This window comes from Cupressus sempervirens, chromosome 1 (genome assembly GCF_028749045.1).
Source record: "Cupressus sempervirens isolate cs-2001-9-10 chromosome 1, ASM2874904v1, whole genome shotgun sequence".
NCBI lineage: Eukaryota > Viridiplantae > Streptophyta > Pinopsida > Cupressales > Cupressaceae > Cupressus > Cupressus sempervirens.
Window position 1 is genome coordinate 597479927 of NC_143118.1, and position 21104 is coordinate 597501030.

The window sequence follows — 21104 nt, forward strand, 5'->3', positions numbered from 1 at the left end:
ATTGGCAGGTAAGGAAGAAACAAAGAAAGACCACCTAGAATCAGGAAGTAGTAACCAAGCATTCTAGAAGGCAAATCAAATCCTGCAGCCCTTCTTAGATACCCATATATCAAACCAAGCTTGCCAAGGTAAATGAATCCCTGCTATCCTTTACAGGCTACCATGTGCAATTTCTAAATGGAAACTAAATTAGATTAAAAATTGTATTGACTAAACAATCTCTGAAAATGCACATTTACATTAGCAAATCTACCCATAGAAGGCCAGTAAAAGTAAATCTAAAGTTGCGCCAATAACATGGCAATGACTAAGCTTGCACATAAAATAAAAAATTACTGCTCAGCTGAGATAAATCTATGTTTTACAGCTTGAACTACCTCAAACAAACTGGCCATGCTGCAACAATAGGACTGAACCCTCAACATGGAAAAATACTTTAAATAAGTTATTACAAATAAAACTAATGATGTTCTCTTAAAATATCTTTCCTGTTCAAACCACCAAGTGGTAAATATTTTTGTACTTCCTATCTCTCAAAACTGAAAATTCAATTAAGCAGTTACAAGACAACTTGTCTAATACTTAATTGGTGCTAAAATTTCAATCTGAGTTGCAAGCTGCTCATCGACTGCCTTCTCTGCCTTTGCTCTCAATTTCGCTAATTGCTTCCTCCTTTCATAAGCAACCTGAGATCTTGCCTTTCTCTTTTCTTCCAATTCCTGCAGAGGACATGAGCAAAGAAACTTATGAATAAATTCAAGTTAAAACTAATCGACAGCACAAGATATGGTACAAGATAACATTCCAAACAAGGAAGCAAATGGAACTTTATTCAAATAAGTAGCACAAATTATTACCTTGATAGTATCATAGTGATGCCAGCCTACTTCATGAGAAAGTCTTCCTAGCAGGCAGTATTTATGACCTGGCTGAAGCCTCAGAACTCTGAACAGAAAATGAAACAGAAAATTAAATATCAAAATAATGCTGGAAACTATTTGAAGCAGAAACATTTTGGATCACTCTGGTAAAACATGGTCCCATATAAAATGACTATGAAATAATAGACCACATTGCACATACTTCAGGGCATCTGGAATGACCATTTTCTTTGTCTTGTCATATGGATGAGGAACTCCTTCATACGCCTTTAGCCTGGCAAGGGCTAATTCACCCCGCTTAGTTTTGTGTGGAATCATCCTGAATGACATTTCAAAATTATTCACAAATCAAAAAGTTCCATAACAATCAGGAAAATCCACCATTCTGTAACTGAAAAATATCACATCATTTACCCTCTAATTGTCCTCCAAAGAATTCTGGAAGGTGCCCTGAAATGGATGGGACCATGGGATGGTTTGGTATTCATTCGCTTTCTTAAGAAGCGCAGATACTTCATTTTCTGGCGTACAAGTCCACCAGACAAACAGATCTCTTCACAACGCACAACCACCTGCAATGCATATAACAATGATAAGTGATTATTAGATTTGTCCTCTACACAACTAAGATTTGCAGCTGAACTAAAGTGGCTGTACTACACTAGGTAATTGAAACAGCTGTGACAAACGGAAACAAAACAAATTCATTTTTTAGATCATTTACCATCAGCTTTAACATCTGGCTAATAAATGAGAAGACACAGAAAAGACCGTTTAGATTGTAAATATGCTTTAAAAAAATACGCACAGAAAAGATTATTTAGATAGTAAATATTCTGAAAATATATTCCCTCTGATCATCAAGGATTTGTCAAAAACACATGCCAATCATCCCAGTACACCCAAATATAAAACTTCCCTCAAATCCTACCATATAATTATATAGAACTTATACAAATGAAATCACAGAAAGTAATGGATTTGTGTCTGGATATAATTTGTCAGATTTTATGATTAAGCACGTGAGAATTTCCCATTAAAGGATATTCTATCTAGGGTGCATCATGCTAGGTTTGAAGCATATTAGGATGTCAAATTATTTATTGTCTGCCTCCAATTCACTGCGCCCTTTTGTGTGGAACCAGAACCATTAGCACATTATATCTGCTTATATTTGCTTAATGTGGCTTAAAACACACAACAATATTTTATTAGATACGTACTTTGTTCAATCTTGTCTTGTCTGACTATTGGATAAGCATTCCATTACTAATTAGCTGGAATTGCATCTAGTAGTTATATATGCATCCTCCAGGTTGCGTAAGTACCCAACACTAGAATAACAACTAAAAATATAATGATCATAAATACATAAACATAATTGCAGCCATTACTATTCATAGATTAATAAAATATTATTTTATAAAAAAGTACATGTCAAAATGATCGATAGCAGTGCCTTCAATCGTGCAACCACACTTGAAAACAACATTGAGAATGTGCAGGTGGATTGCAACATTTCATAAAAAAAGCAAACCCTCATGACATTTATGATCATAAATATATAAACATAATTGCAGCCATTACTATTCATAGATTAATAAAATATTATTTTATAAAAAAGTACATGTCAAAGTGATCGATAGCAGTGCCTTCAATCATGCAACCACACTTTAAAACAACATTGAGAATGTGCAGGTGGATTGCAACATTTCATAAAATAAGCAAACCCTCATGACATTTATGGGAAACAAATAGTTGTTTTAGGTATGAAAATATAATTTTGAAATTCTCATGAAATCTAAATCTAAAAAGCACATGTCAAAATGATCAATAGCAGTGCCTTCAAACATGCAACCATGCTTAAAAAACAACATTGAGAATGTGCAGATGGAATGCACCATTTCATAAAATAAGCAAACCCTCACAACATTCATGATACACAAATAGTTGTTTTAGGCATTGAAATATAATTTTGAAATTCTCATGAAATCCAAATATTGCTATGTACTTTCTTCACAAACTATTATTAGGCCCATGGTTTCATGCACAACGTACTTTTCATAAGCTATTATTAAGCCTGTGGTTTCATAAACAACATAGTTATATATATAAAATCAGCAAGCCTTAAGATGTGAATTACTATCATTATACATTTTCCACAATGATCTATGAGGTATGCAGAGTTTTACAATATTTGTATTGCAGAGGTTTTCATTGCACTACAGAGTGGAAGCATTCAGGACTCCACCTTTGATTACCAGGATTTTGCAATCACTACCAGAAGAGCATCAGGGTTTCATAGGAATATATTGCTCCCGAGTCTTCATGATCAGTGAAAAGGAAGAAAAAACAACAATTTTTGTGATGAAAAACAATTATTCACAACTTATCACCACCACATTTGCTATGCTCACTATCAGTCTTGGAGGGATGTATATACAGTTAAGCCAGGCAAAAAGGTTAAAATTTTGTCATATCTATTTTGACAATAATGAGTATTTTGTATAGACAAGACCAAGGATTTACATGGAAACCCAAACTGAAGAAAAAAACATGGAGAAACTAATTATTGTGAAAGAATTCCGGTTAAGGTGATTTTTACAAGGTGGCTCACAGCCAGTTTTGCTCACTACTGGTAGGCTCACTGCCAGTCAGGCTAACTACGCTTATACAAAAGTGGTATAAAAATAGATATGACGAAACCATGAATTAAGCTCAATTTTGTATATCTATTAATTCTGGCCAGTGCTTATTTTTCTCAAGCTCTCCACTGACCTGAAATTGTAACAATAATATCCACCATAATTATAAAAGCCAAGGCAAGTTGGACTGACAGGTCGGCAGCTGCTTCTGGCCTTCACATCAATGCATATGCCTAAGGGAGGGTTAACAGCTTCTGGTTTGGAGATCTGAAACTGAAATACCACAGAAAAATTCCAAAATTTGTCGTGGGTTCTCCCAAATTTGTCTGGGACAACTCGCAAGTGAAAGCGTGAGCCCTGGCCGCACTGACAAAGGACCAGATCTGGACCTCAAAACTGTGTCAGACAGGACCAGGACCCTCATGGTGTACTAAGCAGAGGAATTAAATTTAACCTCTCAGAATAAAAGCATTAAATAGAATATATATTTTATAAATTGGTAAGATTCAAAAGAATAAAAAACATATGGAACATCATCCAATCAACCAGGAGAAAAGAATTCCTTGGCATCTTTTCTGGTCAAAAATTCAACATTTAAAAACTTTGGGCTTGGAACTTTGAATTTATTAGATGTTCTTGACCTACTAAATATTGAAAAACTCTTCTCTTTCATGGAGACAGTAAAACAGATTAGTGGTAGACCCTTATAAAGGATATGAGAAGAAAATCAGCTACCTAAAAGGACAGATGAATGATCTACACATAAAAGATGTGACAGCTTGAGATGATGTAATTGAGAAAATAAGAGACAATGTGGATATTGTTAAAAATTCAAACATGGTCATCTAGAATCCCTTGAATTTTTTTCAGCAATTTCAGTTTGCCCAGGTGCTTTAGCTTGTTCCAGAGGCAACATACATCACAAATTCCAATATTAAATATAGTTCTTGATATGGCCCTTCATAACATCATAATGAAAGAATCCATCCAGCTCAGTTGCATACAGGCATTCCTGGTGTCCAAAGCATTAATGTTTCAGTTTTGATAATTTGTTTGATTTCCACTCACATGTGAACTCTAAAGTTCAATTGTTTAACACAAATATTATATATAAAGGTTCTATATTTATATATGCATGTTTTATTCATGTTTTTTTAAGTTGCCGGTTCAGATTCTGGTTCGGATGCGGGTTCAACATTCAGGTTTGAAATTCAATCAAATTTTTTTGGGGCCGGGTTCAGGTTTGTTTTGGGTTTGTCAGTACAAGAATTTTTTATTTTTTATTATATATGTGTGTGTAAAATTATGCCGCAGCAAATAAGTTCATACACCACTATATGAAGTACGGGCATATTTTAGGGTTGGGTCAGTTGGATAATAAATCAGATTACATTTAAAACCAAAAAAATGACTTTTCAAATAAATAAAAATATTAACAAGTCAAACTTTTTTGGTTGCAGGCCCAAATTCGCTCTAAATTTGCTCCAAATTCGCTTGGGTTCTTCAGTCAACTACAAAATTCACTCAACATTCGCCCAAATTTGTCCAAGGTCCGAAAAAGATAATCCGTATAGAAATCATCAGACAAATGACAAATTTGACAAGAACCAGAACCAACTTCAAATTAGCGAAGAATCAAATGTCGAATTTGCATGCTGAGGGGCTAAAATGGTAAATTAGATGTTTTTGTATGAATATTTAAAATTTCCCTGTACATTTTAAATTTTCCCCATTTTTAATATAGCTGCTCCCACTGCCGTCCCCTGCTCCATGAAAAACAACCCCTCCTGAAAACCAGTTTCCCTGTCCCCTCATCCCAGAAACCTCGGGTAACATGGACTGGAATTCAAATTGATATCTTGATGTATTTACTGGTCGAATGCTGATTGTATTATCCCTCTTAACCATCATTTCTTGAGACTGACAAATTGATGATTAAATGTTGTTTGAATAAGTTAATGCACAAAAATTTGATGTTCATGCGATTGATATATGAATAATTGAGGTTTCTTTAATTTCTTGGTCCATCATTGTTCAATAATAGATATTTGAGTTACTAGGATTGTACAATTATATATTGATTGATTGTTGTTAACTGTTGTTTGTAAGATCAATTGATTGGTTTATGTTTGATGAGATGATTTATAGATTGATTCTCAAACAGATTTCTGATTTTGTAAAAAGCTGAAAGACTTGAGAGTTAACATTAAATTCCTAAATTGATGATTGATTTTACCTTCAATCATTCATCCTTTCTTCATAATAGCTCGGAGGATTGATTTTACCTTCGAAACCATTTCTTGAAGTAGTCAACACCCTTCACAAGGAATGAATGACCACCCTGTTGGTGTATGAAGTCATCATGGAGAACCCCTACCTTTGGTTGAGTCCAAAATTAATAGTTCATTCATAATGGATAACCACTAGCCTTTGGTTGATTCATCATTAATAATAATAACCATCTTCTCTGGTTAAGTTCAAAATTGACCATGGCAAAGACGTTTGCCTGTAGTAGGTATAATGAGTCAACTTAGTATAAATAGTCAGTCATTTTAATTACTTGACAAAACAACTAATTTCAACAAGCATTGTACATGTAGATGTACAAGCCTTACTTCTAAATTTAGTAGGTGGCCTCTAATAAAGACTCCAAAAACTTGGTTGTTATATGCAACTCAAAGTCATGTTTGTTGATACATTTTGAACATTGTTGTAACGGTGCAAATCGCAAAGAAATAATATTTACAGATATTTGCTCCTGGTTTTTTACTAGTATAATTTTGATAAGTAGAAGACATTTTCCACAGCAAGTCAAATTGTGGTACTGCTATCGGGAATCAACTATGTAATTTTTAGAGTCAAAATGTAATTTTTAGAGTCAAACTCATTGACCCATTTTCATGAGTAGTGGTTCACATGAACCCATCTCTCAAGAGAATGAGAAAAATACTTAGCACTAATTACATCGAGGTGATGCTCACAAAGATGAAACATCGGAACTTCGCAGGAGATCACCCATCCTAGTGCTACTCCAGCTTGAGCTCACTTAACGATGGAGTTTACTCCATGGTTAAGCCCATTTTGCTTGCAACCCCATTTGCAAAAACTTCAACACTAGTTGTGCCATATGAACCATTCAATGTACATGTTATGTGTTTTTTGCCCTACTTTGCACTTTTCTACACTTGTTAATTTCTTAACACACCCTTCAAAGATTTGAGTCACCACCCTTCATTGCTTCCTTTAAGGATAGTAATTTATTTCCAAATTGATTACCTTCATTGTCATTGATGGTTTGCAGTTGTCCTTCTCAAATGATTTCCCTTCTACATAGCATGCTTGAGGGAGTCACAAACATTCATTAGACATAATTAGATTTTAATTTTATTATCTTTTATTTCATATCTTAAACTATTTTGATTTATTAGTATATCTTGTTTCAAAAAGGTTACATAACACAGAATCATCAAATTGATTCCATTTTAACCCATGTTCACAGATTTTAACAGTCTTGTGAAATAAAATATTTAAGAAGATTAAAGAAGTTGTGGATTAAAAACAACTACAATGGGTTTTGGTTAATATTAGAAAAGATTCTTTTGGGGGACTCATAGAGACTTTCTGCTAGACTAATCTAAAAAATATGCACATTTTCGAAGTAGAAACTCTATTCAGCATTTAGGAAAACTGAAATCTATTTTTTGTTTCTGAAATTCTATTACTTTTCACTTGTATATGTATTCCTCTTCAGATCCAGGTGCAAGCTAATAAAGTTGCACGTTGCTCATTTGAAGGTGCTGTTAGATCACAGCTTCGTTAATAATTGCCCACGTCTTGCCATGTCCCCTTCTCACAAGTGACATTTCCCTCCTCGTGAGCATTAGCATAGTAACAATTCTTGGCCTTCTCACTACTTGGTTTTCACCATTTGCTGCAAAAATCTCAAGGATGGTCCAAGCACTCCCCTCATCCCTATATTACTTTTCAACCTGCAGTTAGGTATGATGGTAGCTAAAAGGATAAATTTTCTAAATTGGCTTTTAGCTTTTCTTCAGAAATGATAAACCCCACTTCAGATGTTTCTCGTTAGATGCAAACTAGTGAGGATGCTATCAACAAGGTCTGTAACCATCCTTTCTGCCCAATAAAGTTGCACTGGAGTTTTCTCATTTGAGGGTGCTGTTAGATCACAGGAGCAATGCTTCATTCGTTATTGCCCAGGGCTTGCCATGCTCTCCCTCTCACAAATGTCATTTCCCTCCTCATAAGCATTTAGCATAGTAACAATTCATGGCCCTCAAGCTACTCTCATAGTTTTCCTCGAACGTAGAAAAGACCTCGTGGATGGTCACGGCACTCCACTCAACCTAAAACTACTTTACAGACTGTGGTTGTGGTATGCTAGTAGGTAAAATAATAAATTTTCTAAATGGCTTTTGGCTATTCTTCAGAAAGAATCAACCCCCCGTTCTCACCAGGTGCAAACTAATAAGGATGATATCACCTAGGTCTGTTCCTGCCCGCCCCTTCCACACAAGCCACCAAGACTTGCAGATACGTTAATTCCGAAGATCAGGATCGGCCATCTGATAGATTTATTACTCTTGCTCTTTTCGCTCAATCTGCAATATGTCTGTATATATTATATTGTACTCTTTTACCTCGCCTAAACTTCATCCATTATAAATCACATTTTTTAATAAAAAAAATATATCACAAGACTCTATTTTTCAATCAATTACAAAATTGGGTCCATGCAAACCTGTGTTAACAAATCTTATATACATATAAATAAAGCATGGCCAGCCAATAACTACCCCTGAAATTCATTAGGGTTGCGGTAGCTGTTATGTAGTTAATTCCACAGAGGTCAATTCTTAAAGAGCATTGTCAGTCCTTAATTACACTTTACATGTACTATGACTGTATAAAAAATAGGGTTTCATTCGATCTTATCACGTAAACTTTACAATGTCGTCAAAACATAGTCCTCCTGTTCAAGCTCCGCGCAAACTCCTCGAAATTACAGAACTGGGTAAAATTCACTGAAAAAGCGCGAAGGTTGCAACAGTAACAAGCAACTACAATGGCTACACGCCAGAGGCCAACAAAATTTATTTAAAATGACGAGCTCAATTGAAACCAGGGTTTTCGGAGCGCAAAAACAATGCTTTTGCATGGATGAATAGGAACTGTAAAAATATAATGAATGGTATACATACAATACGTTGGCCATTGAGGAGCTCCTTCGCCAGAATGGAGGCGAGGCGTCCGAGCATGTGGTGTCGAGCGTCCACCACCACTACTTTGGCGCACACTCCAGATCCGCTCACCATTATTTTCCAATCTGATCTCCCCTTCTGATCTTCTTCACAGCCCAAAATCCCTCTTCTACCCTTCCTCTTCTACTCTACCGGCTGTGCAATTGCATTCAACGGAGGTTTACAAAGTTACTAAAACCCTAGTTATAACCCAGGGTTACAGATTGAACTAAGGTTTATTAACCAGCCCTCGGCTTGGGTTTGGGGCTCAGAAATTAGGTTAAAGGGAGAGGAGAATTTGATGCGCTTCAACTAGGATTTCAAATTTATTAAATTTATTAAAAATAAAGAAAATTTAGATATTTTTGATATTAAGATATAAGAACACATATAGTTGTCTTGAATTTATAGGTTTTAATATGTTATGAAAGATGCTAACATAAAAATTCCCTAGATGTCTACGTTAGCAAATATGATGAAATAAGAATGAGTAATCATATTTTTATACTCTTGAAAAGTGTAATTATATTTATTATAAAAAAAAAATTTAATTGGTTTATTTTAATTGTAATAACTAATGTGTAAGTCATATGTTCTTACATAAAAGTTAGAAATTTAATTTATCTTTATTTTTATAGATTTAAAGAGCTTCAATTTGATTCATACAATATTGTTTTTCTATTTAGTTTAAATTGTAATGTGTATTTGATCTTGACTTATAATTTTTAATTTAATGATAAAGTTAATTTTATTTATTTTCTTCTAATTGTTACTTGCTTAAAAAATGGTGTGTGTCAATGCTAATGTCTATTTTAATTTTCTAAATTTTTCTCTCCATTCTCTTTGCAAGTTGTTAGATTGGGGTTAGTTTGTAGGTTATTTGATGTTGGTTGCCAGAATGCTCTATATCTAGGTTAGGAAGAAAATTAGCATTCTCTATATGCACCCTTGTATCTATATCTCTATGTGCACCTTCTTTATATGTTTGATCTTAAACACAAGAGTTCCACACCTTGAGATCTATATTTCACTAAAATGTTGGACCAGATTTGAAAGGTGCAATTTTATGTCAAAATGAGTTTTTGAGAATATGATTCATTATTCTCTTATATAATCATCAAAGTGTCATTTAAAAGGAACATTAAATTATTATTTTAAATAGAAACATCAAATTAGTGTTCCATGGTTGTTTTATGCTTCTTTAATTCTTAGCTAAATAACTAAATTAACTAAGTGTCTTTGCTAAAGAGAATAACCCTTGCATAATAAACTCCAACAATGTTTATAGATACAACAAAGTCTTCAATTGTAGGTTAAAGATTTTAGACTATAATTGCCCAATTTTGTCACACCATATATGAATCAAATCTTAGAGTTTGTTAATGATTGATACCATTCAATTTTTCACCATGACATTAAAGTGTGACCAAATATGATATTCAAAGAGTCCTATTATCTTTGTTTTCCCTATTGAGATGTTTATTTTAATGTGATTAATTTAACCTCCTTTGGTTATTTTTTGTGCCCCTTGAAAAACTTCATATTTTCCCTATTGAGATGTTTATTTTAATATGATTCACATAACTTCATTTGGTTATTTTTTGTGCCCCTTAAACAACTTCATATTTTATCTTTGGCAAAAGTACTAGTACTCCAGGAGCAATAGTTGTGTAATTATCATGGTGATGTTCTCAGTCATAAAGGTAGTAGCATGATTGCTATGTGTGAAATTAACATATTTCTTGCTATTTTGCAACCATGTATGTATTCAAAATAATAGTTTTTTCCAACCAACCTAAAAATTGGGTTGGAACAACAAATAACATTTCAATTTTGTATCCTTGTTCTTTTGTATCCAACTAACATATCACATCCTATCGTAACAAAACAATCTTCTATCAAGTACCTGTAACGCCCCGCCAAGGGATCCAAAAGAATTAACCTAAAGTTTCACTAAGTTTGCTAAACATCTTTTTTTTTTTAAAGTAAGAAAGTATAACATACACATCAAACACATAGTAGCGGAAGCAATATCATGTAATCATCGACGAACATACATTGCAAGTTACATTTCTTAAAGATCCCAAGACGTTGAGTCACGTTTAAATTTAATTAAATCTAAGTCTAACAACTATCACATACATATGAAAAAATAATCAGAAAGTCCCATGTCCATAATATACATTTGTCCCGAATGCCTCTCGGCAAATTAATTCGGAATGCTCATTCATCCACTGTACAAGTCACAGGGTATGAAAGGCTTAAAAGAATATACATATGTAAAGATCAAGATACAACATCCTCAAATTCATGATACAAAGTACAATAAAAATATATGAAACTATTCACCATACATGATACATCCATACATCCATAATGATAAAACATCTATCATAAAATCTAACCATCCATCATAATAATCCAAGAACATAGTGAAGGTAAATGCCAATCACGAAATCTCCAACCACGGTGACCACGGAACAGATCTCAATGGTAAGAGTAAAAGCACTACCACCCGACCGCGTGGAAGCTAAATGGTCCACTCCCACCGCGCTGAGGAGATAGTCTCAAGTCCCAAATAGGATAACAAAACCTATAATCATAAGTACTCTCTAAGTCCAGGAAATCCTATAAGTATGCTAACTCAAGGGTTCCTAAAAAGATCGACATCTAAATCCCAGAGGTACCACAAGACACGTAGGAAACCTAATATGCAAGCGGGAAAGTGTCATCGCAAAAGTCACGTAGAAGTTACCCGAGCAATCCCTTAGGAATCTCGGGTCTCTATTGATCCTGTGGCCACTAGTATCCTCTCGTACTGACGAGGCCTACTATGGAATGCAAGGTCGTAACCAAGCGTTCTCTCTACCCCATCCTAGTCTGTACTAGCACTCAAGGCATGGGAGAGAACATACAATTATCTTGTTAGGTTCATTTTCTCTCATTTAGTGTAAATGTTTTCACTTATTAAAAACGAATTACAATGGGTTTCTCAAGGTAGCCTCTTAGGGCTCTGACCCCCATTGCAAGCCACTTCCCGACTCTACACATAGATAACCTACCCTAGGCTCATGAAATCATGAATCAAAGAATCATAATAAAACCACCTCAGTCCTATACAAGCAACTGAAAAACATCATAAAAGATAATCCACAAAATTACATCAGTTCTTCATGAGCAACAGATAATATCAATTAGTAATCATATGATCACGACAGTTCTCTATCAGCAACTGAAGGCATCAATGATAAGTCACAAAATCCAATGGTTCTCCAATGAGCAACCAGAAAGTAATACAAGTATAACTGATCGAGACTCAGAAATGGTTATCAAATATAACTGATCGAGACTCAAAAATGGTTAAGTTAGGTATCTCAAATACATACACCTCAGCTTCACACAAGGAAACTGGAAAGCAATAACAAACAGTAAACACAATCATGTCATAGAGCACTTCATCACATTACCATGGTCAGGTTAAGAAAGATCGAAACCAAATCATCATGACATCACATTCACAACCCCGAGCCTCTGGTAACAACCTAAACTGATCAACGTTAAACCAACCCCATAACATTCAAAGCACAAAGAAAACATCAAAGTCTCAGATATTGGATTTGAAAGTATATTATTGAGTTAAGGTAAGGTTTATGTTTCAGTTCCCAGTGTTTATATTCAAGTAAAAAGTTTTATAGTTCAATTGATTGATAATATACTATTGCGTTAATGTGAGGTTTCCATTTCCAGTTGAACGTAAGTTTTAAACAGATAGAACCTTATCCCGTTCCTAACTCCAAATGAAACACCTAATTACCCTTAATTGATTTTAAGTCAAAGTCCTAAAACAATCTAAGGTAATAATTAAATTATTAATAATCCTTGTTGATTATAATAATCTACGCTTCCATTAAAATCGGTGTTATAATATTAAATTTGCTTAAACAAATTTTCAATTTAATTAATCCTAATTAAGTCAAACCTTAATAAGATTAATTAATGATACATAAAGAATCATATGATGTTTATTTAATAATTTATTTATTTATAAAATTATTAATAAACAATATAATTTCAATATAATTTAAAGTTTTATAAATTTTAAATTAACTAACAATAATATTTAATAAAATAATTATTAAAAAAATAATTTAAAAAAAAAGAAATCGTAATATTAAATTACGGCGTTTTTAAAGGCCCACCGGCCTGCTGTCCACCTGCTGCGGCAGTGTGGGGAAAGGTGTGGGGTGTGGGAAGTGGTGACCCCTCCCCACCCAAAATATATTATTTTTTTTTTTTTAAATTTTTTTTTTAATATTTAAAACAAATCTCCAATTTCAATTTTAATAAAAGTATAAAATAAATTAATTTTATTTTAATATAGATTTCTTTAATTTTATTAAAACAATAAATATATATATATTTAATAAATAATGTTTATTTTATATTTAGTTTTATTTAATTTTCATTAAGACAATATCCTCCAAGGAATATATATATATATATATATATATATATATATATATATATATATATATATATATATATTTTTAAAAAAAATTAGAACTTTCAATTTTACACTCAAAACCCTTACCTAATCAAATCTTAATTTCTAAATCAAGAAAACAAGGGTTCTAATAATTCATCCAGCCTCCATGGATACAGAAATTATTGACGAACAATTAATAAATTCACAATATTGAAAGCTTAAAACTTTCATCACAGAGAATTCGGATTTACAAACCCCAGACACGAAGAAGACAGGAAAGGATAATTGCGTATTTAATCGATAATCAACAACACAAGACCCTACCTGATCCTGATGCTATTATGAAATCCCCAGGAACTGTAAGAGAATTCGCTCCTCTCAATAACCTTCTTCCCAAAATCTTTCTTTGGTATTCGCCTTCTGAAAATCGCTTCCAAAAGATGTCTCTCCCCAAAAATTCCCATCCAACTTCGTATATCTCAAAAATGAACCCCCAAAGTTGTGATAAGCAATTTCTCCTCAATTTAGGGCACTAATTGTGCGTTTACCCGAGAAGACTCTTTGCACAACTCAGTTAACTCCAAATTAACCTTTATTATCTTTTCTTATCTTTTTGCATTCAACTTTCATGCACATTAAGTTGAATTATTAAATAATTTTATTTAATATTCCACTTGACTTCTATTCTTAATTTATTTATTACTTTAATCTTATGTGCACTTTTAAGAAATTAAAATAACATTATTAATTTCTATAATTTAATCTTTTAATTTAATTCTCATATTTAAACTCATGCTTAGATCATGTGAACAAGAATTCTTAATAATTTAATATCTTTCAACTTTTAATTTATTTTAGAACTTAATTGATAACATATTTAATTAATTTAAATAACAATAATATTTAGCATTTATTTTAAAATGAACTCCAAATATATTATTATTAAATTAAATAAATATTACTCTGTTCTAAATTCATCTTTGAACTTTAATCTCCAAATTTAATTCTTTTAATTAATTAATTAATTAATTAAATATAAAGATATCATAATAATTCTCTATTAAATTAAATCATTAATTAATCTTTTTAATTAGACTTAATTAATAGAAAATACAACAAGGACTCATAAAGCAACATACGAAAACCCATCATAGAAAAATACATACCAAATCAAACAAAAGGGTTATAATCACAAAATTACATCATTTGATGCATTCGGAGGGTACTTAACTTAGATACTTGTCCTAATTATCAATTAGGACAATTGGCTAAAAGGGTTTAGGATTTGGACTTAAGAGTTTATCTCCCCTCTCTTACCATTGAGATAGTGCGATAGGGTACGCTCATCCTTACAATTCAGGGAAGTCGATACCTGGTACCTGCAACCTACATAAAATCCACGCATGTACAAACACAATATTCTAAGCTAAACAGACAATGGCAGGAAGTGGTGCATCATGTAGATCCTGACTAGCAGGTGACTACGACTCCCTTCCTTGACCATATCAGAAACACCATACATAAATAAAACAACACGCACACCATACACATGCAGTATGGGGTAAGTATCCATAAGAAGCACATGGAATAATAAACCATCTAACTAATCATCATCGATATCTGAAACCATTGAATAATCATCATACATGCATGAAATATAGAGTACCAAGTAATCTCATCATATAATAAACTGAGTGTAAACATCATCTGATAATCTCTAAAATAATAATACTAGTCATCAAACATAAATTGGCCTAAAAGAGTTTGGCAATGATATCAGAAATGTAGCTCGAAAATGTAAACTAGGGTAGGCACTACATCCATCCCCCCTAGACTTAGGCTTACTCCTGGAAGCCTATAAACAAATAGGGATATAAATCCCGTAATCTAGATGCATCCTCCCATGTAGCTGAAGAGTCATCAGTAGGGTCCCATTGGACCCTTACCTGCTCTATGGTTCGACCCCTAAGGGTCAACTCCCGCTGCTCCAGAATACGAATTGGCTCCAAAGCCAGCTGCCCGTCCTCTACCTGCAATGCATTCCAATCAAGAATATGTACAACATCAGGGATATACTATCTAAGTACTGAAACATGGAAAACATCGTGAATGCGAGCAAGGCTGGGTGGTAAAGCAAGACGATAGGCAACTGGACCAATCCTCTCAAGAATATCGAATGGTCCCACAAAGCGAGGTGCTAGCTTTGAGCCCTTTCCATAACGGATCGGACTCTTTCGCGGACGCACTCTCAAGAAAACCTTCTCTCCCACAGCAAACTGCTTATCTGACCTATGTGCATCAGCATACTTCTTCTGCCTATCCTGTGCCGTTGTCAAGTGCTCTCGAATATGCACCACCTGTTGCTCCATGTCACGAAGCATCTCTGGACCCAACAGGATGCGATCCTCAAGACTATCCCAACTCAAAGGTGTACGACAAGGGCGTCCATATAAGGCTTGGAAAGGTGCCATGCCAATAAAACTGTGATACCCGTTGTTGTAAGCAAACTCCACTAGATAGAGATAGTCCTCCCAATGAGTCTACCTATCCATCACGTACATCCTCAACATATCTTCGAGAACCTGATTCACTTTCTCTGTCTGCCCATCTGTCTCTGGGTGATATGCTGAACTGAAGTTCAACTGCGCTCCAAGATCATGTTGTAGTGATGTCCAAAATGCGGAAGTGAAAACATGATCCCTATCCGAAATGATCTTTCGGGGAATACCATGTAGTCTCACAATGTCACGCATGAAGACATTAGCTACTGAAGCTGCAGTGTAGGAAGACTTGATTGGTGCAAAATGTGCCACCTTGGTCAACCGGTCAACGGTGACCATGATAGCATCATGACGACGAAGAGTCATAGGTAATCCTACTATGAAATCCATAGAGATGATGTCCCACTTCCATGAAGGAACGAGATTCGGTTGCAAAAGTCCTGCCGAATGCTGGTGTTCTGCCTTGACTCTCTGACACTCAAGACATCTAGCCACAAAATCAGCAATGTTGTTCTTCATCCCGGACCAATAGAATAAACGTCGCAAATCTGCATGCATCTTCTTGACACCTGGATGTTCCGAGTAAGGTGCACGATGGGCCTCTGATAGGATCAATATGCGAAGCTCATCCAGTAGCGGCACATAGATCCTTCCTGAATATCTCCAAAGGCCATCTGACTCTAGGACATAGCCTAAAAACTTACCCTCCAAGGGTCTCCCTGAGTTGATCTCATTGCACACCTCCAGATACCATGAATCAGTGGGGAGTGCCTGAAGTATCTGACACCTCAAATCGACAGTAAGAGTCATAGATGATATCACATGTTTCCTGCGACTCAAAGCATCAGCTACAACATTCTCCTTCCCCTAGATATACTTTACCTCAAAGTCATACTTGCACAAAAACTCCATCCAACGCCTTTGCCTAGCATTCAGATTAGGCTGCGTGAATATGTACTGAAGACTATGGTGATCGCTATGTAGTTCAAATCTGTGTCCCAACAAGAAATGTCTCCATCTCACTAAGGCATGAACTACTGCGGCTAACTCAAGGTCATGTGTAGGATAATTCAACTCATGATCCTTGAGTTTGCGTGATTCATATGCAATCACTCGACCATTCTGCATTAGAACTGCTCCAATACCCTCAAGGGAAGCATCTGTACACACCATGAAATCACCTTCTGGATCAGGTACTGCTAAGATTGGTGCACTGGTCAGAAGCTCTTTGAGTTTCTGAAATGCTTCTACACATTTTTCTGTCCACAGAAACTTCTTTCCTTTCCTCTGAAGGGAGGTAATAGGATGTGCTATTCTGGAGAATTTTTGAACAAATCCGTGATAATACCCAGCTAGACCCATGAAACTACGAATCTCCGACACAGTAGTGGGTGCAAGCCAATCTACTATTGCTTGGATCTTCGCAGGGTCTACAGAGATACCTTCACCTGAAATAACGTGTCCCAAATACTGTATCTCTGATTGAAAGAAATCACACTTTGCCGCATTGGCATAAAGTTGATTATCTCTCAAGCATTGCAAAACTAAACTCAAATGTTCCTCATGTTCCTTTTGGGACCTAGAATATATCAGAATATCATCGAGGAACACAAGAACAAATCTATCAAGATAGGAATGGAACACCCCATTCATTAAGCACATGAAAATTGATGGAGCGTTCGTCAGCCCAAAGGGTACCACTGTGAACTCATAATGCCCGTAGCGAGTTCGGAAGGCGGTCTTATGAATATCAGCCTCCTTGATGCGAAGTTGATGGTATCCTGACTTAAGATCAATTTTAGAGAACACTGTAGCCCCCTTGATCTGATCAAATAAATCATCAATCCTTGGTAAAGGATACCTGTTCTTTATTGTCACCTTATTCAGCTGTCTGTAATCAATGCAAAGGCGCAAAGAACCATCCTTCTTCTTCACGAAGAGCACTAGAGCTCCCCATGGTGATACACTAGGTCAAATACTACCCTTGGCCAAAAGTTCCTCTAACTGCAAACGTAACTCACTTAGCTCTTGAGTAGTCATACGGTAAGGAGCTCTAGAGATAGGTTCCGCTCCTGGAGTGAGCTCAATGCTAAAATCAATGTCTCTCTTCGGAGGCATGCCTGGAATCTCACTTGGAAAGACATCAGCATACTCCTGTAAAATAGGGTGATCTAGGGTCTTCCTCGTAGAGTCTTCCTCATCTAGCTCATTTACCCTAACGAAAAATACCTGACATCCCTTACGAAAGCTTCGCTTTAGTTGCATAGCAGAGATCATCCGTAGGGATATAGGCCTCGGTATCCCCACAATCTCAACATCCTTCCCTTGGTCATCCTGACACATAATGGTCTTCTTTCTGCAGTCTATACTAGCCCTATGAGAGCCAAGCCAATCCATACCTAAGACCACATCGTAGGAGCCAAGAGGAATAACTCGAAAATCGACTGAAGTCTCAAACCCTCCTATGCTAAGTCCACATTTATGAACTACAGAATCTGTGGAAACTTTAGCGCCTGAGGCTAGTTCCACTTGCCAACCATGATCTTGCTTAACCGACTCCAGCTTACACTTATCAACTAGAGATGGAGAAATGAAAGAATCTGTAGCACCTGAATCAAATAATACAGAGAGAGGTGTACCTCAGATAGCTCCTGTAGTCTCAACTACTGTCCCCTGATGGTCTGCCTGACGGTGATCCACCGTTGCAAATACTCTATGAGATCCACCTGCATTTCCAACTGTAGGCTCAGATGCTGCTGGCCTAGGTCCTGAATACTGAGATGCTCGTTGTGGGCAGTATGCTGCAATATGACCAATCTGTCCACACGAATAACATATCGTGCCTCTACCAGATCCTCTCCCTATAGGTGGTGCATTCGACCACACGGTGGCTACCCCTGTTAGCAAAAGACTGGCTGCTCTGTGCAGGCCGAGATTGTTGATTCTGTCTATTACATTGAGCATTGCGATTGATCCTAGAGTTGGATCCACCGCCACCACTTTGTGCCTGAGGGTAATATCCCTTATGCTACTGAGGCTACTGCTGAGAATGTTGCTGAGAATACTGATTCCTCCTAGGGAAGGGAGGCTTCCTGATTCTATCGAAATTGTGGTTGCCCTTAGATCCTGCTATAGTAGGCGCTCCCACAAAACCCCCTTGCCCAAAGTTGACACTCTGCTCTACCAGGATAGCTCGATGTACCGCATCCTTGAGGGTCTTAGGCTCAAATACCTTAACACCCCCAATAAAACGGTTGTTCAAGCCTCGAATGAAATGTTGTGCCAACTATGTTGGGTTGTCACTGAATCCCGAAAAGGGCATGAGCTCATAGAATTTGCGCTCATACTCTACAACGGTCATAGTGAACTGTCTCAGGTTATGGAACTCATCTGCTCTATGCTGCTTCCATTCCTCTGGTAGGAATCGCTCATGAAAACTCTCCAGGAAAATCTCCCAAGTGACACTACCCATGTTAATGCCCAACTTCTTCTCCTCAATAGTCCACCAAGTGGCCCCAAATAACTCTAGATTGGTAATGGCAAATCTCGCTTTGACATTACTATCAAAGTCCTGCATAGCAAAAATCCTGTCAAGGGCAATAAGCCACTGCTCAGCTACATACCCAGAATCTTGCCCATTAAAGGGCTTGATCTTGGACCTCTGAAGGTCCTTCATCTGAGAAGATACTATGGATCTATGTCAATCCCTCTAAGGACTCCTAGACCTATGTCTATGCTCATGTCCTGCCTGGTGTGCTCTATCCTGCTCAAGAACAGGAGGTAAGCGATCAATAAGGGTTCGCATCATTTGCCTTAGATCAACCTCCTCAGAGTCAGCATGTCCCTCTTCGTGGTTCTCTTCCTGATGTTCACTGACATGCTCTTCCCTATTCTCTTCCTAAATGGGGCTCTCATGGATAGACTCATGAACACTAATATCTCTGCCTCGTCCACGGCCTCTGCCACGACCAAGGCTACGACCCCTAACGGAAGATCTCATCCCAGATACCATCCTACAATAATATCCAAGACACAAGATGCTAAAATAACCATGAGACATACTACCGAAACACATAGATAAAAGACACATGTTTTGCAAATAAGATATTTTCAATTTTCAGTTTACCTATCATTTCAGTTTAAGTATAATTTTAGTTTTGAAGACTTAAGTGTTGAAGTATGAAAAAAATAGGTAACTAATAGTTTACATAATGTTTCAGTTTCAGTTTAAGGTTTGCATTTTTATTCAACTAGTTAACACTAGTGGCGTTGCAATATACCCAGAGCTCCCAATGTAGAAACTCAGGCTCTGATAGTACCATTGTCATAATTCTATTTTGAAATTTTCTTTTGTGGGTACCTTAGAAGCCTATTTTGAGTATCTTTTTTTCAACCTTTGGACAAGTTTGAATAGCTTACATTATGACACAAGGAGGGATGAATAGCTAGGGCCAAAGGCGCACCTAACTATACAATCACCTTGTTGAGTAAACACAATAGAAGCACGCAATAGAGAACAACACCAAGGAGAGAAGGAACAATAGATACTTTATTAATTCATCAAATTATCCACATACATGCTCAATTGTAAGGCCTTATGGGTTACGACCAACACAAATATTACAACTTCTAGATCCTCAATCTCTACAAATCTAACTCAAACTCGCTCCTCTAGGATCATTTGCTCCAAACTCTCTAAGTCGTTACTTAACCTAAGCCCAGACACCTCTAGTTATACTTGCCCAAATGACTTACAGAAGATTCTAGATCATTACATAACAGAAGGTTGACCTCAAAATGGTTTGCACACATCCTAAGACAAGATCTTTACATTAAATTCACGATCCAAATTAAATACACAAGTCAACTCAAACCAAGAACCAATCATAGACAAACTCAGTAAAAGAAGGAACCGAGCATCAACAAACATCAAGTTCACTCAACACATGAAGGAACACTTGGCCACCAATCCACTTAATCAATACTAAATAACTTGGCCAACATTGAACAAATTGGTCAACATTGAACTTGGCAATAACTGTAGCTGAACAACCACCAGAACTTGGCACTAATAGACAAAATGAACAACAATGAGCAGGAATAGAAGGCAACCCAGGATGCTCTTGCATCAAACAATCGTATTTGAAAGAAATGATTCTCCTGAATCATTGAGATGTTACAACCTGTGTTGAATCCAACTTAGATTGAGAAACCCATGTAGCCTCTTCAACTAGTTTGTTCTTCCACTTCACCATATATTCATAGTAATCTTTTCCTCATGTGCTTTTACCAACTCTTTGACCCAATATCCGTTCAACCTCTTTAATGTG

At 36.0% G+C, this 21104-nt stretch overlaps 1 protein-coding gene across 1 annotated transcript; it reads right to left on the reverse strand.

The window, feature by feature from the left end:
- Nucleotides 1-320: 320 nt before the first annotated feature.
- Nucleotides 321-8953, reverse strand: LOC149578854 (large ribosomal subunit protein uL13). The gene is made up of 5 exons (XM_089832149.1): nucleotides 8749-8953; nucleotides 1296-1453; nucleotides 1084-1200; nucleotides 858-945; nucleotides 321-719 (listed from the first exon to the last, which is right to left on the reverse strand). The coding sequence occupies exons 1-5, from the start codon at nucleotides 8860-8862 to the stop codon at nucleotides 576-578; spliced, it is 621 nt and encodes a 206-aa protein (XP_089688275.1). The 5' UTR covers nucleotides 8863-8953; the 3' UTR covers nucleotides 321-575.
- Between the last annotated feature and the right edge of the window lie 12151 nt (nucleotides 8954-21104).

Coding starts and splice junctions, on each gene's coding strand:
- LOC149578854 (XM_089832149.1), bottom strand. CDS start 8,862: ATGGTGAGCGGATCTGGAGTGTGCGCCAAAGTAGTGGTGGTGGACGCT. Junction 1,454..8,748: donor TCCTCAATGGCCAACGTATT/GTATGTATACCA, acceptor TATGCATTGCAG/GTGGTTGTGCGTTGTGAAGA. Junction 946..1,083: donor GTCATTCCAGATGCCCTGAA/GTATGTGCAATG, acceptor TTTTCTGTTCAG/AGTTCTGAGGCTTCAGCCAG.